General features: G+C 36.2%; 1 protein-coding gene and 1 long non-coding RNA gene across 4 annotated transcripts in view; one reads left to right on the top strand and one right to left on the bottom strand.

Annotated features, from left to right (window-relative positions):
* The window catches only part of LOC132316321 (nonsense-mediated mRNA decay factor SMG7-like), a 17,154-nt gene extending 10,446 nt beyond the window's left edge, over positions 1-6,708 (top strand). For both annotated transcript variants that reach the window (XM_059814823.1, XM_059814818.1), the window contains one exon: positions 3,577-6,708. In XM_059814823.1, the coding sequence (XP_059670806.1) occupies positions 3,577-5,593 (2,017 nt within the window). In that variant the 3' untranslated portion in view covers positions 5,594-6,708. The remainder of the gene's footprint in view (positions 1-3,576) is intronic.
* LOC132316334 (uncharacterized) lies at positions 6,572-25,796 on the bottom strand. 2 transcript variants are annotated; one of them, XR_009483921.1, is made up of 4 exons: positions 25,534-25,796; positions 12,326-12,438; positions 9,115-9,201; positions 6,572-7,355 (listed from the first exon to the last, which is right to left on the bottom strand). It is a non-coding gene; the product is annotated as an uncharacterized LOC132316334 (long non-coding RNA). The 2 variants fall into 2 exon arrangements; XR_009483920.1 differs by having other exon boundaries at positions 12,326-12,430; positions 25,534-25,793.

The following is a 25,796-nucleotide window of genomic DNA, read 5'->3' as shown; positions in this document are numbered from 1 at the left end:
TTAGATTGGTCCAGATTGAATTATTTCATTCTCCTTGTCCCAGATAATTGTTTATTGGATGTTTAAAGTATCATATAGATCCTTCAAATAATCTGCTGAATTTTTTTAATTGCGTCATTAGTGCATAAAATTTAAAAACAATTAAAGTAGTTTCTTTTGCGAAACTTGTTGACATTTCCGGACCATTTAATCACCATTAGTTATGGGTGTTTCAGTGGGTCATGCTGCATAACATTTCTGTTACAACTAGATTTGAGGCTAGCTACTTAGAACAATATGTCAATAATTACAATTGATTTGGTATACTCATACTCTAGCATGCATCATATGCCAATTCATTTGGCTGTGTCCATTCTTCATTATTTTGCTTTCTGCACATTCTTTCAACCCTCTTCAGCCAACAAGAGATAGGAAATGTTTATATACTTCGAGGCCCGTCTTCTTTTTGTAAACTTGTCATGGGTCTAGCCAACAAGATATTGATTTTGGTCTCTCATTTTCATTATTGTTTTCAATGGTATCGGTACAATTTGGGCTGACCAACCCAACCCCATCCGTGGGTCTAGCCAGCGATTATGTAAAGCTTGGGTATGGCTGATTTGGAACATTCAAACTAGAATTAAATTTGGGTATAGTCTTGAGAGAGGTATACGATAACCCAAATCCATATCCAATTCGAACTCAAATACACACACAAGTATGTATGTGACAACCAACCTCCCACCTTCATAGGAAGGAGTAGAATGTCCTTGCACCTGGTAGATAAAAATACTCAACTATTGGTACCTGCCACCTCATTAAAATGAGGATACGCAGATAATTTCAATAAGATTAAACCTCCCCACAAAGCCAAAAGGGTAATTTCCTGACAGCTACAACCTCCCCACAGAGACTCAGTTCCGCCAACACATGCATCAATTTAAGCTTCTTCCTTTTATCCCTCCTCCAAATGAAAATAGAGAAAAGTTAGGTTAATACCAAAATTGCAATGGTAATCACATTTGTGGAGAATGATTTCTCTTCTTGGAGATTGCAGTTTTTGGTCTTCTTAGGCTTTCTCTGCAAATTCCTCAATCAAATTCAAATACTTCTTCTGCAGTAGGTTTTCTTCTGCTCACGAGGATGAAAACTGAAATCAGTCTTCTACATGGTGCGTGGTAATTAGTATCACCCATCGGTAAGGAAAAGACTGGCTATTACTGCACTGTAATTTATAGGCCCAAAAATATAAATGCAATGTCCACCAAACTGCAGCTTGATACAGATCTGAAGTTAGTAGGAGGTCAATTTGATACACATCTTAAGGTAAGAGAAGATTACGTGAGGTCCAAGGGAGGAGGGATTTTTTAGAAAAATGAAATGATTGGAATGGCTTCATTTAAGTTGTTCAAAAATTTTAGCCAACCTAAAAAGTTAGGACATGCTTATTGCCTGTCTTGTTAGTTGTCCCACATTCGATCCAGATGGGAAAGAGATTGTGTATATATGGTGGGTATGTACCACTGCCCAATAGCTTCAACTTTTGGGTCAGAAGACAAGTGTCCGACCCGTTACAATTGGTATCAAAACCAGACCCAGTCGTTAATTCGATGTCATGCCAAGCGCTCGTGTGTGTACGTTAACTTTTTTTTCCTTTTCCAAACCAGTGCACTTAAAAGTCGTCTTTGCACATGTTTAAACCATCTTAACCGATTCTCTCATTTTATCTCCAATTGGTGCTACTCTAACCATCTCCTGAATGTGATCATTTCTAATTCTGTACTTTCTAGTCTTACAGCACATCTGTCTCAACATTCCCCTTCAATTGTAGGAGGATACGCCTACCACACAATATACTAGATGCACTTCACGAAATTTTAATTATTTGTCGGGTGGAATTATTATTTTGAAAGGTTGCTATGAGTAAATTAGCCCTTCAATGCTTCCAACTCAAACTCAACTTGATTTTTACCCAAAATTCTATACTGAGCTCAAATGTTTTGGTATGGGTTGGGTTTTGGATGATGAGCTTAGGTTGGTTTAAAGGGTTTGTATAATTGGTTGATCCTGGGATAAACCCTAAACAAATTTTTTTTTGTCCTACTTTTCAAAGGGAGGTCAAGGTTCAAGCCTTAGTGAAGGCATGTGTGTGTGTGGGAGTCGCTATCTTTCTCCAAGCTAAGCTGGAAACGTACCAACCAAGAAAGAAAGAAAAAATATGCTAACCCCTAAACTTGGCCAAGTTGAATCCCCAACTTCAAATATATCACTTGATGACCATCTTTGGGGACTCTAGGTGAATGACTCTTTAAGTATATAGTAGTGCATAATATCCTAAATAGGGGTGCACATAGAGTTGTTCAAACTATACCCGAACCAATCCAAATCATATGATTTGGTTCAATTCAACAAGCCAATGGTTAAGATTCAATTTCAAAAATATTGGAACGCTTAGGATTAGTTAGGTTCACAGTTTAGGTTAGCAAAAAAACTAAACCAATCTAAACCGAATCGGAATACTTTAACTTTCAATTCTTTAGTAATGTTAAAAATTGAGTTTTCAAATATGATAGGTCTAGCTATTATTGAGCTATGTTCTCAAGTAAGCCCAATCACAAAGTCGAACTTAATGCAAACCGTTCGTGTTCTGTTTGGTTTAGGTGTTTTTATTGGATTGGTCCAGTTCCAATTTTTCGGGGAATTGTTAGAATCCGTTCATTTCTAGTTATTATCCCGTCAATCGAATATAACCGAATTGGGGTCTAATACTAAAAGTATTAATAAAGACTAAGAAAAGAGAGGAGTAATTCAGGAGGAAAGTACATTAATACAATGACAATATACATACATATATATATATATATATACACTTGATTGTAATCCCAATAATTAATCAGTTGATTTGAAGCACTTCTGCAAAATGAGAAATTGAGTGCATTATTAGATGACTCACGTGTACATCATGAGAAATACAAAGACCAACAAAATCAAGGTTCAGAATTGGATCTGCAATGCCCATCTGCCAGCATTTTCTGATTCTGGAATATTTGACCTTGAATCCTAAATAAGGTTCTGACAAATTTTTTTTTTCTTTTCCCGATGGGGTTTTGGGCCTCTTTGAGCACCTCATAATCCACTACCGAGCACATGCACTCCCAAGTCCCACATGCATCAGGCAATTACTGGAAAAATTCCTTGGGGGTGGCCCCAATTGGTTTCAAACTCCCAACCTCAAGGACATGAGTGAGAACCTTGCCACTAGGCTATCCCTTTTGGGGTTAGGATCGGACATATTGTTGGCATCCTGAAAAATTCACTATTTTTTTCTTCTATAATCACAGGAAGTAGCATATGGTGATCAATATAATATATATATATGTATGTATGTATGTATGTATGTATATTGCACTATATCAACTTTGATTCTGAATCCCACTTCATTTCCATGGTAAGGGAACTTGCAATCCACCCATTCTTTAATTATATAATGGTTTTAATTAATGAAGTCATAATTATAATTTAATACTATGAGATTAATACTGGGTTGTCTAGTGTTTGCAGCTTCTCTGAGTTCTGACATTGGATGCAATAATGCAGTTTGAAGGACTTTCCTTGCGCTTTTGCATTAACTGTGAGAGAGTTGGAAGCGTTGGTGGCACTAGATGATACTGAACTAAAAGCCGGATTGGAGTCCTACCAACATATGGATTCAGCCAGAAAAGGCCCTTATCGAGCCCTTCAAGTGGTTTCTATACTCATCTTCATCATCTACAGGCTGACCAAAAGTCCAGAACTAAAGGAGTTGGGAGAGAAAAATGATATGCAGCAGCCTATGTTGACACAATTGGCATTGACTGCTACATTTATTTGTATGGGTCGCCTTCTTGAGAGATGTAAGAAGGGTAATTCTCTGGACTTCTGCCCCATTTTACCTGCTGTGCTTGTGTTTTCGGAATGGTTGGTTTGCATGCTTGATAATGCAGAAACATATTGCACCGATGAAAAAGTTGGAAGTGCTATGTCTTACTTTTTTGGTGCTTTTGTCGACCTTCTTAACCGACTTGATAATAGTGAGGGTGAAGTCAAGAATCCAGATCATACTGCTGTGTGGGAGGATTATGAGTTGAGGGGCTTTGCACCAATAGCCCATGCACACGCATCATTAGATTTCATTTCTCACTGGGAACATATGGGCAATTTTAGCAGTGGAAATGTATCCCGTGCTCAACGCATATTTTGTGCTGGTATGAAGATTGCGGAGAGATCAAATGATTCTCGAAACTGGGTCTGTTTTGATAAATTGGGAAGGAAATTCTACACACCAGAGTCCATAAAGATTCTAGACAGGAGAGAAGCAGAAGTAGCAGAGTCCAGTTCTGATCTTGAAGTAGAAGAGCCCCATCGGCATGAATCAGGAGCCACAAAAGAATATGAAGAAGATGCCCCTTTGGAAAATCAAAGTCTCCTTTCTGGAAATGGAAAATCTGTTGCCATGGAAGAGGAAGAAGTCATTCTCTTCAAGCCTATCACAAGATATAACTCTGCACCTATTTGTTCTTCTATTACCACTAATGACCAAATATCTATAGAGTGCATGATGGACAAAACAGCAACTTCTGATGAATGTTTGCGCCGTGCCACATCACTATATGTAGCACAAAGCCAATCCCAGCAGGCTGATCCATTGAATATTCACAACTTCAGATTCAGCAGGCCATCCAAGCAGCAGGAGCCTCTTTCGAAGGATTCAGCAACATACCCTGCTGGGCCTCCGTCCCTCAGTGCTTGGGTATTTAATAGAGAGAGTTTGAATATTGAAAGAGAGAAAGGACCGAGGGATTTTAGTAAACATGTCCTAGACCCTATTGAGGAAATAGCTTCTGCATCTTTGAGTGGTCTCTCCGTCTGTGGAACTGAAGATTCACCATTTGGTGCTGAGCATGTTTCTGCAACAGCCCAATTGTCTCCTCTTCCTCCTCCTTATTCACTTCCGGTGCCTTCTGCCCCGTTATTACCTGATGATGCTACTTGGTTCAGTGGCAATACGTCCAGTTTTTCCGACTGCAAGAGCTCAGTGGGCATCAAGGAGACAGATGGTATTCTTGGTGCATCACCAAGTTGCTACACAAATTGGTCAGCTACGCATGGACCATTAAATTTTGCTCCCCTTGTCCCAGCAGGTCTTGATTATAGGTACCCACTACCTGGATTGAGTTCTTCTGATTGGCTTCGTCAGTACACGAATAATCAAATTATTGAGCGAGCTAATAATCATACATTGCCGGATCGATTCTGTGCACCTGGAAATGTTGGAAACTTCCATGGTCAACATGCTTCAGGGCTTGATCTTTTTAATCAGTGGGGTACTCCTTTGGCTTCTAGTCAGATGGTATTTTTGGAGAACCCACAATTGTATCCAAGCTCTCCTCTAATACATGGTGCAGATCAACAAAATGGGGAGAACTTATTTCTCGGCTACCAAAGACCGAGCCCTTATGGAAATGGTGGTGGCATGGATCTAAGAGTTGAACAGCCACAACTTCTGCATTATCTCAAAGACAGAGAATGGCAACTGCAGCAGCAGTCTCGAGGTCCTACTTTTATGTGGAACTGATCTGTATATCGAGTTCCAGTGCCTTAAAACTGTGCCTTTCTGTGCATTTTTGCTTTTCATTTACAGCACCCCATAGGTTTATAAACTTGTATACATAAATCAATATCTATGTTATGCTGCATCCTGGGATGGAAGAGTTCAGTTAGGCTATCTATTGTATCTGCTATCTAAAAAAAGGATGCAATTTTGAGAACCATTTTACAGAGGTCTTGCGTTCTCTAACCCAATGAAGAGACGTAGGGTACGTTAATCATATTAGGTCATTAGTATGTCCATTCAATTCAAATGCGCTATTCAAAGAAAATAATGTACCTGTTTGTAAAAATTGTTAACAATTAATTTGAGTTGTGTATTTTGATTGAATGGACGCATCAATGACATGGTATGTCCCGTGGCACTCCAATCCTATTGTTAGAGGGCCTCCGGAAATTTGGTAGCCAAAAGTGGGTAAAACAGCATTGGTACTTCCCCATCACTAGGGTAAGCCACGCAAAAAGACTAGGCAGTATAGCGATGTCACTATTGCGATGATAGACTGTTATCTCTAAAGGTAGAGGCGCAATATCCAATTAGACAGTGTGTACTAATGACGGTGTATTTGGGGCGCTGGGCAGGTACACTTTTATGTTTGCCACTAAAAGTGAAGTTGGAGATTTAGGAACGCTTAATTTCTACGCTATTGTTTTTGCAACAATCTTACCATGACTAACTATTCAGTTGTTTTAGCAACAGTTTTGGACTATTGCGACATAAACAAACTATGGCAAATATTTTAAATTATTCGAAAAAAAAAAAAAAAATCACAGCAAGTACAATTTCAACATCCCACAAGCGCACAGGCAATTACTATCAAAATTTCCTGAATTTTTAATTTTTTTTTTTTTTTTTTTTTGTTTTCCATCTTGCCAATTAACTCCCACATGCATACACTTAGAGAGACTCAATCCTCTACCCTACACATTAAAAGGGAAAGACCACTAAGCCAATAGAATTCGAATTCTCCAGTAAAAAATGTTATATGATACCAGCCTTCCATTACATAACGATGACAATTATGCAAAAATATAATCAGAAAGCTATGTTCTAATATTCATTAAAAAAAAAAAAAAAACAAACCTTAAATGGTGTTAATTAGGCTTAGCATTGTACTAAACAGCGTCTCAAGTACCTAGAGTCGCTGTTTATAGGACGAGTCCAAATAAACAGAGATTTTCTAAACAATATCTTTAAGTACGTTAATCCAAAGACAGAAATTATTATTCTGTTTGGAAGTTCACAAGTCAAATGGTGGCTGGTACTGGGGACCAAAACGGTCTGAACATTGGGTGCTGTTGCTTGGAAACAATCGATCCAAACAGTAGCCACCGATTCTGCTGGCTGCCAAAGAGTCAAAAAAGTGACTGCTACCACTGCTGGTGGCTGCCAAACGGTAACCGCTAATGTGTGATGAATTGCGACCCAATCTGCAAGGACATCACGGAGCCAAACGAGAATTCAAAAAAAGAACCCCATACAAGTCCTTCCTTTGCGAGATTCGCTCCTTCCTCTCATCACACATTCCAGCTCAGCTATATCAGCCCTCTTCCTTCCTACCTCCAACTCAATGGCTGTCTTCACATGGCTCGAGGAGGAAAATGCAACATTTTTTCCTACAAAAATCCACAAGCATAATTTCCCTTCAACCGGAGTGCCGCCATGCACTACCTCCTCATCTGGGACTGGATGGCTAGGATCTGAATGATGATTTCACCACCATTTCATTCTGCATTTTCAATCAGAAGTTACTATCAAGTAAAGCAATATATTTAGTTCAACAAAAATAACTAGAAAACAACTCGAAATTATTAGATCCAACACTTAGCATTTTACTAAAAATCGGCCCATCAATCAGATAATACATTCATATGTCATATCATGCAGAGGAATTGGAAATAAGACATCCGGAACAACCATTTTAGAAGTTGTCGCCATACCTCATGGACATGAGTTCTAAACTAGACTGCATTTTAATTCTAGGATGCTCTCACTGTGCCAAATGAACAAAGGTTTGACTTACACAGAGTTGAGTTACAAAATGGATTTGCCTTTTTATTTTTTATTTAAAGCTTTGTAAGATCGATTAACCATACATTTACTACTGTGTTGTTGTGATGAGACATGCTGTGATTGCAATGTACTATATAACTGACTATATGGTATGACAGATACAACAACTACCAAGCCTTTTCCCAAATGTTTGGAGTAATACTACAGATCATACCAGTATTAAGTTCTCCAAGGAAGAAAATTTCTGTAAACTAAAATAGTGATTGTATGCAGCTATTAAGGGCATTGTTAACAGGTAGGAACCTAGCGAGTGGCAGCCACCCCCCACTGAATTTTTTTATTTATATTATAACCTATGTTTTTGTTAAACCCACTAAATTTTGAAAATACTCCACTATATATTCTTGTCCCACTGATATTTTTGGATTTTAAAGAACGTAAACTAATTCGTCTCTCTCGATTTCTCACACTCTACCACCCCACATTTATGGTAATCGACTCTCAGATAGGGAATTTTTTTACTATAAATATTGTGAAAAATCGATTGCACAATCAGATGGGAGATGAATGGATGAGTGAATTTGATTATATATGTTGAAAAGGAAATATCTGGTAGCATACATAATGGAAAAATCATACGACATTCCAAAAATATGAAAACTCGTCAACATTTGTAAATGTACTCAGAGAACATCAATTAATGTTAAGTTCTTTTATTTATTATAATAATTTGAAAAATAAAAAATCTTCTTGTTCAAGATGGATCCCCCTGATATATTTTCTAGATCCGTCACTGATTGTTTAGACAAGCAGGCTGATGCAGAGCTGCTGAAGCATATTGTAATTTTTGCACCTATTAACTATTGGGACCCATAAAATTTTCAAGAGGATTTATGCAGTGTTAGCAGTCAGTCAAAGGTGCCAGAGGAGGAGGAATCTAGTCCAGCTATGTGTTTTATTTTGCAATATGATTTCAAAGACCATGTCAAGCTTTAATTTTTCAACCAATCAATGGTATTTATTTTGTGCTACTACAACATGATTAGAAAAGCAAGTGAAGCATTGATTCTGAAACCTACACAAGGCATTGATTCTGAAACATAATAGATTCAATTAATAATGAAAAAATTGCAATATTAATGACAAAAGACTATTAATTTCACTAATAAACCCTAAGAAAAACAAATTCAACAACATTCATCAACGGCTAAATATACATGTGAGGCCTTGAATGTGACTGCTAAATATACCATGCTGCACTAAAAGAAAACTGTATCCAAAACTTCACCTCCTTTTTAAGCCCACGACTCTTCTTCTCCTGTTTACCATTCCAAACTTAAACCACTCCATAAGAAGCAGTCAACTTAAATCTGTTCTATAGATCATTTTTTCAATCCACACAACACAAGAAACAACACAAATGCAAAAGTCCGCAGCAATTTCATTGTAACATATAATAAATTTTCGTAACTTACCTATAATATGTGAACCTCCTCATGTGTCCATCCAGTCCCTTCCTGTAATGTGCCCCTGATGCTCAAGATCCTCCTTGCTATCTTCGTCTACAAATTAAAAAATTATCACATATGACAAAATATGTATGGTTCTAGAATGAGAAGAAAATAAAAAAACACAGTGAAATAGTGTTATATATTATCAAATCTTCCAAGATCTGCACGAAGAACCTTAACCCAGCACAATATGTGACCTTGAGCTTCATTCTGTTTTCTGCATATTTTTTAGTACCTATCTACATTGTAATTAAATAAAGAACTTACAAATGAATGAAAAATGCACTGAAACAATGAATCACCACATCATTATATGTGCGCAAGTAGAAAGAGAACATACTAGTTGCCACTATATTTGAAAAGCAATAAATATACAAAAACAATAGTAAAGAACTTAACCTAAATGGATGGCCAAGACCAACTCTCTAGTATACTCCACCAAAACATCTTAGATATTTACAATCTAAACAACTCTCTCTCACTTTCTAGATCCTCCTTAACTCTCTACAAATCTCTATAAAATTGTGAAAAACTCTACAAAACTAGCTCCCAAATTTGCCACGCAGTGTCTTGTGAATGCTCGCATGTCACCTGCATCATGCAACCTCTCTCTAATTTAGAGGAGCATGACATATTACCGGCAATATTAGAAGCCACTATCAACAATCAACAAACGAGATAAAGATAAAGAAGTGATTTCGTTGGGTGAGATCATCAGGGTATTCATTTTTTTTTTTTCATAATTACATCAGCATATTCATTGCTGCATCATTTTTGACGAATTAGTTGATTGTTTTTTCCATCATTCTGATTTGGTTGATGATCATTTCCTGTCCTTGATTTCTTAAGTTCTACTGCCACGGCTAGAGATAAAACCAAGTGCGACCAAAAGACCTCTAGAGATAAAGAAAGAGGATTCTTTAATCTATCTAGTGAGAGTGGTATCTGTGAAGAAAGAAGAGAGAGAAAGGGCATGAAGTTTGAGTGGACAGTGATGCGAACAAGAGAGAAATAGCATATAGACATGTATGGCAGTAGCATTTGCTATAGAGAGAGAGAGGAAGAGTTTGTGAAGGAGGTCAATACTGAGGAATAATGAGACTCGGAGTACCCGTCTATGAAATGACAGCTAGTTTCGTTTTTCATGCCTAATAATTGTTGAGCGATTGATGAATGGTTTTAACTGAATTCTAGGAAAAAAAAGCTCTGATGAGCCACTTACACAATGAGCTCACTTTTTCATTGTCAAGTACTCGGCTAATTTAATAAAGACCATTGATCGATCCAACAGACATAAAAACAAACTCATAAGAGCACTTTATCGAGCCTTCCCACATATTTTTTTATCTATGTTCCAAATTCCATGCTCTGTTGCTGCTAGGATTGAAAAAATTCAAAGGGATTTCCTTTGGGGTAGAAAAGGAGAAGAATTTAAGTATCACCTTGTCAATTGGGAACAAGTCTGCAAGCCAATGAAGTTTGGTGGCCTTGGTATCAGAAGACTAGTCCCTTTTAACCAAGCTCTTTTGGGAAAATGGCTGTGGAGGTATGGGAGGGAAAGACACCGCCCTTGGTGAAGGCTTGTTTCATGCCGATATGGGAAAGAGAGTGGTGGTTGGTCTACTCGTCCGGTCTCTCTCGTGGGAGGAGTTGGGGCGTGGAAATTCATTCGGAAGGGATTGAATGTTTTTTCTACTTATATCAGATTCAAAGTTTGTGACTGCAGATGTGTACACTTTTGGGAGGATCTTTGGAGTGGAGACCGGCCTTTATCTTGTTTATTTTCCAGATTATACAGTATTGCAGTTGATAGACATGCTTATGTAGCCAACTGTTATCGGCTTGATAGTAGTGGGATTACGTGGGACATGCACTTTCTGCGCTCTTTTCAGGATTGGGAGGTGGACGAAGTATGTGTTTATCTGGATTTACTGTATCGACAGGAGGCAGTTGGCAGAGGTTGTAATGACATAATATAGATTCCCTTTTCCCATGGTCGCTTCAAAGTTAGATCCTTATTCTTTTGTCTTTTTGATTTTGATATTGTTGATTTTCCGTGGAAGACTATCTGACAGTCTATGGCTCCAACTAGGGTGGCATTCTTTATTTGGACCGCTGTTTGGGGTAAGATCCTAACAATTGATAATCTAAGGAAAAGAGGCAACTGTCTTGTTAACTGGTGTTGCCTTTGCAAACAAGATGGTGAGTCAGTTGCTCATATTCTCATGCATTGTCCTATGGCGAGCGATTGTTGGAATCTTATCTTCTGTCTGTTTGGTATGCGCTGGGTTATGCCTCGTTACCCTAAGGATTTGATTCGTATTTGGAGAGGATGCTGTGTGAGTAGTGTTGTTCACGATTATTGGAGAGTTGTGCCACATTGTGTCTGGTGGTGCATTTGGAAGGAGAGGAATAGTAGAATGTTCGAAGGGAAAGAATCGTCCACGGCGATTATGAAACTTCATATCATATGCTCTCTTTTCAGTTATGTGAAGAGGAAGTCCTGTTCCTCTCCTGAAGATTTAATTATTTTTTTGGCTTCTTTGGGGCCTTAAACCCTGGTTCCACTTTTGTATAAAGGATGCGTTCCCCTTTTGAACGCCTTTTTATTTCAATTATTACTTATCAAAAAAAAAAAAACTCATAATGAGACCGATTAGTCAACTGTAAGTGAGGTGACCATTTTTTTTTTTATTTTTTTTATAAAAAAAATAAAAATAAATAATTAAAAAATTCTGCCTTTCTAGTTTCTCCAAAAATCCAAGGACTATTTGAGGGAGTTTAAAATATGGAATAAGCTTATCAGGGTGGAATATTTGACACAACTCAATTCTCAATTATGTGAATATAAGTGAAGTGACCATTTTCTTTCCTTTTCTTTTCTTTTTAATTTTAATTTTTTTTTTTAATTCTGCCTTTCTAGTTTCTCAAAAAATCTAAGGACCATTTGAGGGAGTCTAACATATGGGATAAGCTGTTAGGGTGGAATATTTGACACGACTCAATTGCGCGACTTCAACTCAAAAAAATAAAATAAAATAAAAAAGCTGGTTAATTTGACCTTAAACGTGTCAACCTGATAACCTGTCAAAATGAAACATGCAACCAATATATATAAAGGAATCAAGCAAACAAGTAATTTTATAGATGAAGATTAAGCAGGAACTTGCCTTACCCATTAAAGCTGAAGACAGAGATAAAGTGAAAGAACTCTTAGGAAATACGCCTTATTATGTGAAGTGGAGCAGTTGATCCCACAGAAAGCTAGAATTTTCTACTTCTGGATGACTAGGAAAAGGCATCACGTGAGCAAATGTTAGGAAAAGACAAGGTAACTAAAAGAGAAGGTAATTTTGGTAGAGCAAATTAGCAATGTAAGTTTTCAAGACTGCATAGCAATGGATGACTTCCTACAAGATTTCTACAAAATTTCACTTTATATAAGCAGAAAAAAATGAAGAAAGAAATGTTACCTTTCAAAGCTGGTTGAAAATTGTTAATCATGCAAAATATGCAACAAATCCCACAAAATAGCCAAAAAAATTCTGTTAAAATGACAACTTTCTGATGGGTAAAATTTATTATCATTCAAGTTCTTTCATTTCTGTATAGGTAAAATTTATAATCATTCACGTTCTTTTATTTCTGTATACTTTTTAATGCAAAATCACAAAATGATTTCTGAGGAACTACACAGCTACAAGATTGGCATGTACTTAGGTGGCAACACCATTCAATGTTGAGATGAAAGTTGCCAATCATGCATAATACAGCAACAAAACTGCCACAAATAGCCAACAACTTATTGTTCTACCAGCACAAATTTATCATGCACATCTATCTTTCTTGTTCTTTCTTTTTTCTCCAACACAACCAAAAAGTGGTTAATTAAAAACTACAAAAATTTAAAGAAAAGTCAAACTAATAGCGACTTTAGATAAGTAGGATGAAAGGTAATGAAATGATGGCTTTAGTAATATAGGAAAGAAATGAGAAAATGATAGTTTGAACCCTAGTCAAGTTTGCATAGCTAGTGAAGTAAAAGAAAGAAAATGATAATGGTTATCCGTCATCTTGTTTGAGAAGATAGTGGAGGGGCAAAATGAAAGGAATGGTTTCTCAATATAGTAGGAAGGGCAGAAAAGAAACTCTCTAAATATTAACTCCATTTCCACCACTTCTAGAAAAATATCAAAAACTATTTAAGGAGTAGACAAAACCTTTACTTTTCCTTTCCTTTCCTCCCTTAGTTTAAACACATGCGATCGACTAATCAGCATGGATAAGATATGGTAAGTAGTTTGAAAGCCACAAACTATAGTTTCAAGTAAACACTGCAATTGAACCAGCTCAGTTTGGTTCAAACTGAAGTTTAAACTGAGTGCCCCATTCAGTTTAAACCAATCATGAGATAAGCTATCCTCCCCCTTTACTTTTCTCACCTTCTAACTCCCTAAATCAAAAGGCACTCACAAATATCCCAAACTATAATCACCTTGAAGTAAGGGGTGCAAATGAACTACAGTGAGCTAGGTAACTTGCTATTTAGACCTATGTCACACGACTCTTCAGAAGTGTATCGAAAACCATGCCAAGACATGACAGTTGGGCATCGGTATGGAATACCTACCTTGACATGCACCTACCAAGCAAATCTAGTTCAAGTTTAAAACATAATTGCAAATAAATCACTATAAATAAATTTCTTTTGTTAAATTATTACTTCAAAACAAGTGAAGCAACTATGCTGAATGTGTTATCAAAGAAAACATTACTTTACTCTAGAAATAAAAGTAATATTAAATAATATAAACAAGTGGCATGTCCCTATAACCTTGAGCAGAAATGATCTCTTGCTCACCAGTGAGTAAGAAATTTTCTCCACACCAAGAATAGTGACCATCAGATAAAATCTAATTGTCATATTGCTAACCCACCTTTCTCCTTTCCCAATCCAACAAAACCACTTTTAGTTTCCCAAAATTAACATTACCAATTTTTTCCACAATAAAAAAACTACTTACCAAAAAAAACACGAGAATTAAAATATTGAAAGAAACCCAAAAAAAAATCCCAGTATTAATCAATATATGGATTCGTATATGAATGAAACCAAGTATTTCGATTCTGTGATATTCCTATTAGCCACTTGTAATAATTGTAATCTTTGTACCCAGAGTACTTTCATTAAGTAGTTCCATCAGTTTTTAGCGAAGTGTTGGAAATTTGGAATTCAGCGAGCCACTGGTGGCACCTCTGCTTACTGTTGGAGTTATAAATTAAAGTACTTGATGTGTCTTCGGATTCACAGCTCAAAATTATAAGTACATTCAATTCTCATATAGGATCATGTTTGTGCATATGGGTTGTGATGAAAGTCTCCTACTTCTCTTTCCCAATTGATCCATCATTACTTTACTCTAGAAATAAAAGTAATATTAAATAATATAAACAAGTGGCATGTCCCTATAACCTTGAGCAGAAATGATCTCTTGCTCACCGGTGAGTAAGAATTTTTCTCCTCACCAAGTATAGTGACCATCAGATAAAATCTAATTGTCATATTGCTAACCCACCTTTCTCCTTTCCCAATCCAACAAAACCACTTTTAGTTTCCTAAATTAACATTACCAATTTCTTCCACAATAAAAAAAAACTACTTACCAAAAAAAACACGAGAATTAAAATATTGAAAGAAACCAAAAAAAAAAATCCCAATATTAATCAATATATGGATTCATATATAAAAGAAACCAAATATTTCAATTCTGTGATATTCCTATTAGCCACTTGTAATAATTGTAATCTTTGTACCCAGAGTACTTTCATTGAGTAGTTGCATCCGTTTTTAGCTAAGTGTTGGAAATTTGGAATTCAGCGAGCCACTGGTGGCACCTCTGCTTACTGTTGGAGTTATAAATTAAAGTACTTGATGTGTCTTTGGATTCACAGCTCAAAATTATAAGTACATTCAATTCTCATATAGGATCATGTTTGTGCATGTGGGTTGTGATGAAAGTCTCCTACTTCTCTTTCCCAATTGATCCATTAGCTAGGACTCTCTGAATACCAGTTTGTCACTCTAGATAGACATATTAGACCATTTGTAATATATATTCGGATCACTTGCTTTGTATCCTCTTTGATTTAGAGGAGAAAGTAACCCCTCTCAAGCCCTTCCAATTTTATGGGAACATGATTCATCAATTTTTTGTATTCAACTGGTTCATATACATGCAAATTCAAATATTGATTAATACAAGTATTTTTTTTTTTTTTTTGGGAGTTCTTTCAATATTTTAATTCCCTTTTCTTTTTCCTTTTTTTGGTAAGTAGCTTTTTTATTGTACAAGAAATTGGTAATGTTAGTTTAGCAAACTTTAAATAAGGAGAAAAGTGGTTTTGTTGGATTAGGAAAGGCAAAAGGTGGGTTTGCAAACTGACCGTTAGATAATAATAATATCCAATGGTCTCACTCACATGTGAGCAAGAGATCAATTATTTAACCTTGAGTATAGGGATTTAATGAATCCTAGACTTAGACACATACACGGACTTGACAAACGTACCAAAGTCCATTAGCATAGATCTATGCTTGAATTAGTTAGGCCAATGTTGTATTCAAGGCACTCAAACTTGTCATAGCCCCTATATTTGCGTTAAGCTCAGTCACATAGTCTTGAGCTGAGCGACATACGCGCTATAATGGTCAGCTCAAGACTCACAATCCTGAAAAGGTAAGCATTAGCTGAGATCAATTCAGCTTGATTTTCACCAAATTTAAAAGGAAAGGGAAGGAAAAGGAAAAAAATTAAAGGAAAAAAGCGAGATGATAAGATCTAAGTCTCATGAAAAGTGCATGGAAAATTAAATTTTAAATTACTTCGAGATTATACTACATAAATAAGTTAAACGTAAATCATAAATTGTTGTGCTGACTTATTTGCTCCTTTATTTTCCCATCCCCTACTTTAATACCCCTCGTAAAGGAACAATATTTTTAGCTCTTTAGTTTTTCTAACACAAGTATAAATTAAGAAGACATTAGGCCGGTTTCTAAAGTTAGGCGCTTTTCAGGTTGGCTTGAGTTGATATTCAAGTTTGGTTTGCAGTCTCTCTGTTACATCCTTGCGAACAAAAACTACTATTCATTTTTGCCTTTGTAATTTCACTTTTATGACTATTAATGCAATTAAATATAGGATAATCACAAAAACAGATAAGAAAGTTGCACGCAAATAGGTGATAAAATCAATCAAAGTAGTTGTAATGGCTGCCAACACAGCAAAATGTACCGACAAATCTACCACAAATAACCAAAAACTAGTTGTTGAGAAGCGACAATTTAGTAGTGCGAAAAAACATGTTTCTAGTTGTTGAGAAGCGACAATTTAGTAGTGCGAAAAAAATGTTACCTCTCACAACCGTCTTGTCTGTTTTGTTTTTTAACACTATTATAAATGCGTTCTGAAAAGCAAATAATAACAAAGTGTTTTCAGAACTGAAAAAGCCTCGTGATGCAGTCAGCATGAACAAGTCAGCAAGATCTTCGTTAATGTTAAAGCATTCGCTCACAGTTTTGGATCATAATTCTTGTGGTCACAGATGCAATAGTGGTAGCAAGGTATCCAAAGTTATGGCTGTAAACTAAAAGAGCAAGCCAAGTGATGATTACTCAGGCTAGCTTCCTTAGGTGATAAAATCAGTCAAAGTAGTTGTAATGGCTGTCAACCCAGTAAAATGTAAAGACAAATCTACCACAAATGACCAAAAACTAGTTGTTGAGAAGCGACAATTTAGTAGTGCGAAAAATATGTTACCACTCACAACCATCTTGTCTTTTTTTATTTTTTATTTTTATTTTTTTTTATAACATTATTATAAATGTGTTCTGAAAAACAAATAATAACAAAATGTTTTCAGAAACTGAAATAGCCTCGTCATGCAGTAAGCATGAATGAATAAGTCAGCAAAATATTCGTTAATGTTAAAGCATCCGCTCACAGTTTTGGATCATAATTCTGGTGGTCACAGATGCAATAGCGATAGCAAGGAATCCAAAGTTAATGTTGTAAACTAAAAGAGCAAGCCAAGTGAGGATTACTTGGGCTAGCTTAGTTAGGTTGGGAGTGTGTCAAGTTTAGCAAGACCTGGGATGAGCTTCTTATATATGCGTTCAAGCTTGGGTCCCAGGTTTTGGGTGACCTCAAGCTCGAACTAAGACCTAGTCGTAACCCATAATATCTTCAGCAAAACAATACTAAAAAATAATAAATAAATAAAATGAAATATTAGAGAGTGAGTTTCTTGCTTCTCGAATGGAATTCGATTCACACCTAAAGAAAGAAAGAAAAAAAAAATTGATTCACAATTCAAACCCTATGATCAAAGATTTTTGGGGCCCAATTTCTAACAAAAACTTGAAAATCTAGTTATATATTTAAACCCACAAAAATAAAAGCATACACAGAATAAAATAAAATAAAAAGAAGAGAAAGAACACAGATTAAGATTCAAACCCTTTCAGAAAGGGATCAAAGTCATGTGATTTAAATTATTGGTACATACAAGCCATTACAAAGCTGGTAACAATCTAGGAAGCACGAACACTTCTACAAAGGAGCCATATTCATGTCAGACACCTACAGTTCAAAGACACTCCTCGAGCATGTGTCTGAGACTTCATTGATGTATGAAATTTTATTTTTTTTTTGATAAGTAATAATGAAATAAAAAGGCATTCAAAAGGGGAACGCGTCCCTAATACAATAGTGGAACCAGGGCTAAGGCCCCAAAGAATCCAAGAAAATAATAAATCATTGGAAGAGGAGCAAGAACTCCTCTTCACGTAATTGAAGAGAGAACAAAGAATATAAAGTTTCAGCGTTATTGTAGATGACTCCTTCCCTTCAAATATTCTACTATTTCTCTCCTTCCAGATGCACCAACATACGTAATATGGGACAATTCTCCAAAAATCGAGTACATCCCTTCTCACATGACATCCTCTCCAAACATGAATTAAATCCTTAGTAGATCGTGACATTACCCAACGCATGCTAAACAACCCAATAATAAGATTCCAACAGTCATGCGTCACAGGGTAATGCATAAGGAGGTAATCAACTGACTCCCCATCTTTCTTGCATAGGCAACACCAATTAACAAAACATTTGCCCCTCTTCCTCAAGTTATCAATCGTCAGTATCTTACCCCAAATAGCGGTCCATACAAAAAAAGCCACCCTAGTTGGAGCCATGGAGCGCCAAATGGTCTTCCACGGGAATTCACGGTTATCAAAACAGACATAAGAACAGAGATCTTACTTCGAAACGACCGTGGGAAGAGGGAACCCATATCAAATCATCATGACCTCTGCCAACTCCCTCCTGCCGATACAATAGATCCAGAAAAACACATACCTCGTCCAACTCCTAATCCTGAAATGAACGCCGAAAATGCACATCCCACGTAATCCCACCACTATCAAGCCGATAACAGTCAGCTACATAGGCGTGTTTATCAACTGCAATACTGAATAATCTAGGAAATGTACGAGATAATGGCTGAACACCACACCAAAGATCTTCCTAAAAACGAACACGGCTTCCGTCACGAACTTTGAATCTGATATGAGCAGAAAAGGCATCCCATCCTTCCCGAAAGGATTTCCACACCCCAACTCCTCCCATAAGAGAAACCGGACGGGTAAACCAGCCACCAACCTCTTCCCCAAACCGATATGAAACTAACCTTCGCTAAGGACGATGTTTTTCCCTCCCCTATCTCCACAACCATTTACTCAGGAGAGCTTGATTAAAAGGAACCAACAATCTAATACCAAGACCACCCAACTTCATAAGCTTGCAAACTTGCTCCCATTTGACAAGGTGATACTTAAACTCATCACCCCTTCCTCCCTATAGGAAATCCCTTTGAATTTTTTCAATCCTATCCGCAACGGATCATAGAACATAGATAGGAAATAAGTGGGGAGGCTCGATAAAGTACTCTTAATAAAAGTAACTTTACCCTCCTTAGACAAGTATTGCTTCTTCCATCCTGCCAATCTCTTCGCATATCTGTCAATCACTGAATCCCAACTCCCCACTCTCCTTAAAGAGACCCCTAGGGGCAAACCCAAATAAGGAATAGAAAAAGAACTCACCCTGCATCCAAGAATTACAGCTAAAGAAGAAATATCCTAAACATTCCCTACCGGGACAAGCGCACTCTTAGCCACGTTTACCTTTAACCCGGATGCAGCCTAAAAACAACCCAGAATGCACCTCAAATATCGGAGTTGAGACACATCAGCATCACAGGAAACCAGGGTATCCTCTGCAAAAAGTAAATGAGAGATCTCCATCTGATGGACTAAATCTCTACCCACCCTGAAGCCCTTAATAAGACCAAGATCCTCAGCCCTGCGCATAAGCTTGCTTAAGCCCTCCATAACAATAAGAAAAAGGAAAGACGACAAAGGATCACCTTGTCTTATACCCTGAGTGCAGCCAAAGAAACCAGCGGGAGAACCATTCACAAAAATTGAAAACTTGACAGACGAAAGGCATGTCTCAATCCACTTCCTCCATCTACTTCCAAACCCCATTCTTTGTAACAAATAAAGTAAGAAATTCCAGTTCACATGATCCTACGTTTTCTCAATATCAAGTTTGCATAATACTCTAGGAACACCACTACGCAGTCTGGAGTCCACACATTCGCCTGCAATAAGAACTGAATCAAGAATTTGCTGTCCTCCTACAAAAGCATTCTGGGAATGCGAGATAATCCCATCCATTACTTCCCTCATCCTTAAAGCAAGCACCTTAGCTATGAGTTTGTAAATACAGCACACTAAGCTAATTGGACGGAAATCCTTTATGTCAGAAGCACCTCCCTTCTTAAGGATAAGGGCAATAAATGAAGCATTTAACAACTTCTCAAAGACGCCGGTAGAATGAAACTCCTGAAAAGTACCCATCAACTCATTTCTTACTACCGCCCAACTTTCCAACAGAAAACGCATAGAAAACCCATCAGGCCTCGGAGCTTTGTCCCCATTACAGCTTGACAAAGCCTTAAGAACTTCGTCTTCAATAAAAGGACTCTCAACTCCATCTCTATCCAACTCAGAAATAGCCTCAAAAAAGAAACCGTCAAGTTTAATGGCTCGGTATAAAGCTTCTGATAAAAAGAAACGATCCCATTACGTACCGCTTCCTCCCTCCACAACTCCACATCTTCCACCCGAATTTGTCCTATACGATTACTCCTTCTGTGAGCATTTGCTAGTCTGTGAAAGAATTTTGTGTTACGATCTCCTTCTTTTAGCCCAAGAGCCCGGGATTTTTGTCGCCACAAAATCTCATCCATACTAGCAATCTCAGCAAGAACAGCCTGACAGGAAGTTCTCCTAGAACATAGAGACTCCACATCCCCTCCCGCCTCCTCAAGACAATCAATCTCAGAAAATTCAGCAAGGACTCTATTCTTCCTCCATTCCAAATTCCCGAATACATCCTTGTTCCACTGCCTTCATTAATGTATTCATAATTTAAGAATAAATTTAATTACTTCAGACACTTAGCATACACTTTGCCGACACTTGTTTCACACTTGCAAGACACTTAGCCGACATTTCCCGAACACCCCTAATGCAAGTGTTATGTAACACAAACACATCTAGAATAGCCATGTTCAATATACACAGTTTCCAACTCTTTTCTTGAAGAAAAATTGCCACTATACACATGGTCACAAGTGAAACATATAATGATATTTGATCATATAGAACAAAAACATAATTGTAATGACAAAATTGTGGAATATGATATTGAGTAACACTTATTGCAACAATTGAATAACTTCATTTTCTAAATAATGACAACTCTTCATATAGAAATTAGAACTGAATTAAAGCTCTATAATACTCATACTCAATTAATGTATAAAAATAAAATTTTATATTTACGTAAAGACGTGTCCACACCGTATTTGTGCCCTACTTTTTTAGGATTTATTATGATAATGTACTCTTGTCGTATTGTGTTCGTGCCTATGCTATTTAGGCTAGTATGCTATCATTTTCACCAGCAATACGCAAAAGTTTTGAAGCAACTAGTATGAGTCGTATCATCTAAAAACAGAGTGATCGAGATCCTAGGTAGGATCAATAGGGGTTCCGTAGGATCAGAATTATAGGATTGGATCGAAAATCATAAGATTCTAGAAAACTAGTAGCATACCTTTTTTTTTTTCCTAGTAGCATACTTACTCCAACTAAACTTTATAAATAGAACAATCTTTAAAATAAATACAAAAAAAAACATATAGAAATACTAATCAAAGCATATATAACATACACATAAGGACAAGTTCATCCATGTATATCTCGCACTAACTATGCACAGACACAATTTTCAGTTCAGAAAATAAAATAAAAACAGAGAGAGAAAAGGAAGAAAGGAGAAAAATAACACAGTCTCTCTTTGTTTTTTTATTAATAAAATAATAATAAACCTCACAGTTTTTTAATTAGGGTTAATTTCACCGACACCCCCCTCAGGTTTGACCAAATATCACATTGAAACACCTTTCGAAAATAACTATCACTCACATTACAAACATTTGGTCCGATTTTCACTCACACCCCACAAGTTACTTTTTAATTGTGTCAGACCAGTTTTTACATGTAAAATGACTTTGTTACCCTTTGACTTTGTAAAAATTCCCTTTAATCTAAAGAATTGTTTAAAAGACTAAAATACCCATGCCTTTTCCAAACAAGATAATGACCCAATTCAATTAAACACATTGGAAAAAAAAAAAATTACACACATATTAATATATATATATGAACATATATGGACAATGACGGCTGAACTATGTGAGACTTTACATGAAATTTACTTACCATAATTTTAAAAAAAAAAAAAAACTTTAAATGAAAATAAGTAATTTATTGAATTAAACTACAAGAAGTTTGCGTACAATTTTAGTGTACTCTAAGGTCCAATTATGTGGCCACATCATGGTTGAGAGTACCAATGACCGTAAGGGCATACCGTGTCAATTTCTATTCAAAACTTAATTGAAAACCCAATTCAAGTCCATCCAATTAAAAATCTCTCTCTCTCTCTCCAACTAGGACTATTGAGAGAAAATACTAACGTTGTCACCATTTCAAGCTTCTTTGCCACGTCCCTTCGCCACCTCCACTCCCATCACCACCTCATTACATTTTCTTCCTCTGCTGCTCACACCCCTTTAGTGGTGGAGATCATACCCAAAACTCTTGGTATGATGATCATCTTCTCACTTAAGTTTCTACACTATTATTTCCTTTACAATCTATATTATATATGCATATATATTATGATTGAGTACTTTGTTGTTGTGTATAGGAATGGAAGAGATTTTCAATTAGTCAACGGTCTATGTATATATGCGTGTATATTTTATATATATATATATATATGTATTTACATGTATATGTGTGATAGAGAGAGATACTGCAAATTAGTTATCATTTACTTTTCATGGGTAAAGCTCAGTTTGTGTGAGAGAGAGAGAGAAGGTCAATTTGGTCCTTTCAAGTTTCTAATGTATTAGGATTAAAATACAAGAAAGAAATGAGGGTATAAATGTCCATTCACATCTTTTTAACGGTGTTAGAGACGGAAAAGTAATTTGGGGTGTGAATGATAGTTGTTTTTGAAAGGTGTTTCAATGTTATATTTGGCCAAACCTGAAGGGGTGTCACTGAAATTAACCCTTTTTATTATATATAAGCAATATATAGATGGGGGTCGGAACAGAGTTCTCTCTTATTTTGGTTTTGAAAAAGAAAGATCAATAGAGAAATCAAGAAGAAAAGAGAAAAAATTTAATGTTAACAAAGAAAAATAGATGATGTTTGTGTCTATTGGAAGGAGCTAAAGTCAATTAAAGGCTTCGCCGAATGTTGCTTGAACTTGCTTGGCTTGACAATGGATTAGATTTTGATCAAATCCGATCTGATCACTCATAAAAGGATTGAAAATTTGATCCGATAACACATTAGCAGTCTGAGTTCAATAATTAGTTAGCTAAACAAATCGGATATGGACTACGGTTAATGCGATCTGACAGAATATATTATATAAAATGTTAAAACACATATTATCTAATGCTATAATTTTCTTCTCCTTTATCTTCCAAATTTTATTTGTCTTTCGTTTTCGCTCCTTTTTATTTGGATTACTATTTGTCAATCTCTTTTCACATTAATTTCTCCTTTAAAAAAATACACCCTTATTGGATTGAATATCTGGTTAATAACAAATCGAATATGAATTTTCATTCATGAAATATCCGTCGAGTTATCGGATCAGAACAAATCAAGGAATATCCTTATCAGATTTGGATCAGATAAACCCTCATCTGGTACGAATCTAATCCACTTACAGGTCTAGCTAGAGGTTGTTGAAGATGCAGTAGGTCAAAATCAACAAACAATCCTACGTACGATCTTTACTAATTTGACTAATGACCTACCAGCAAACAATTTTTTATGCACCAGATCAATAGAGTAATTTGGGATCGTAGGATCCATATTGTGATTTAAAAAACCATGCTAGTAGTGGCAATATTAGTAAGCAGACAACTAAAGGCCATAATCCAGCGCTGGTCCGCTTATACAGTAAGTTTCTAGAAGCCTGGAACCTGCATTAAGCACCATATTGCATGAAATATTTGCTCCCAAACTCTTACCTATGTCCTCATGCTTGTTAGATAAGTTTTATCATTGCACCCAATAATAGTTATTAAACAGACAAGAAACAAGAAAAAGAACATCCAACAAAATAAAGTCTGAATTGGACTGGGAAATATTAACGAACAAGGCTCAAGAAGACGAATGATTTAAAATCTCGATCCTCTCTTGAACTGGAATTGTTGATGTCAAACACTTTCCACCGTCTAAAAATATAAGCTTGAATTCAATAGATTGGCGGCTTACCTGTATCTAACAACCTAAACAAAATATGGTTTCAGAATTTAAACTAAACATACTAAATGGGTGCTAGATCAAAGACATTTTCAGCACAGATTTGAACCATAACAATTGAATTTGTTTCATGTATACGAGCTCTGTACATCATAATTTATATTATAGAGGAGGAAGGTGACAACTGTTGAACTAACCAAACAAAATAAAAATAAAAATAAAAAATGGTGTTATATGTAGTTCATTTATGCTATGTTTGGTTGGAGGGAAGGAATGAGGAGGGATGGATAAGAGGGGGGATAAAAAGAGTTTTTTCTTGTTTGGTTGAAGGGAAGGGAAAATAGGGAGGCAGCAAGGAGGGATGAAGTGGGGAAGAGGAGAGAGAAAGGAGGAATAATTGGTAATTTTCATTTTTAACCTTTCCAAAAATTGGGAATGGATATCTAATTTTTATAATTTTATATAATGAGTGTATATTGGGAAAAAGAATATAAAACCCTTTTTCTCTTCCTTCCAACCAAACAAAAAAGGAAGTGTCACCCATTCATCCTTTCAACTATCCATTCAATCCAACCAAACAAAAAATGAGGTGGACACCTTCCCTTCGGATGCCTCATCCATCCCTTTCCCTCTCCCTTGCATCTATTTCCCCATCCCTCCAACCAAACACAGCATTAGTTACTTTAAATGTCGTGCTTGTGTTAGAGGCACATTTTTGGGTGAAAGTTAAAGCACGTACACCCATTATTCAGTGGGACTAAACTCTCAACCTTCCCTTTGTGATGAAAGATCATACCATTGGAACAGAGGTCCTTTGGTATGATGATATTTTTTTGTTAAAGGGGTTATCTATGGGGCGTGTCTCCCGCTCACCAGAAGGCATAAAAACAAAACAGAGGATGAGGCATGCATCATGCATCTAATGAGTACAACTCCAAATATTTGGAATCCCAATGGTTAAATAACTGCCTTGGCATCTTGCCATAACTGATCAATTTGATCAGAAATTACTTTCAGAAACCTTGAGAAATGACAAGCATTCACATACTTTACTATTTTACTTTTGATTTTACATATTCCGTGCAACGTTCAATTGGAGTATACTGTTATCGACAGTATTCCTTCATCCACTTACTAATGCAATTAAAAAGATTACTACTATACAATTATCAGCTTGAGACTGACGAAGTTAGTTTTAATACAAATGTAACTAAATTTTATATGATCCTATATACTCTCTCAAATTTTCAAAACCCTAATTACAAGATCAAAACCCCAATTACAAGATTAACATAAATAAATAAATAAATAACACATATAAGAATGTACAGAATGAGTATTTATGTGCGTGTATATAAAAAATTGAAGATAATTCTGCAACAACAGCTTACCTCATTATTAGGGCAAAAGAACGGCTCGACAATGAAGAACAAACCTAGATTCAACATTGGCGATAGTTCGGACGCTCCCATCCAGGCGATCTCATCGAACCATATATAATTTCTCTCTTCTTGAAAAAATCATATAGTATTATTGCTCAAATCTATTTATTTTGTTTCTAAAATGGAAAATAATACATTCATCCTTCAACCTCAGTCTTACAACCAATTTATCCAACTCTCAACTTTTTTACCGGCCACTTTTATGGAGTAGA

This window comes from Cornus florida, unplaced genomic scaffold, assembly GCF_030987335.1.
Source record: "Cornus florida cultivar Cherokee Brave unplaced genomic scaffold, ASM3098733v1 CherokeeBrave_3.0.0_Hap2_Chr01, whole genome shotgun sequence".
In the NCBI taxonomy this organism is placed as follows: domain Eukaryota; kingdom Viridiplantae; phylum Streptophyta; class Magnoliopsida; order Cornales; family Cornaceae; genus Cornus; species Cornus florida.
This window is presented reverse-complemented; position numbering and strand designations above follow the sequence as displayed.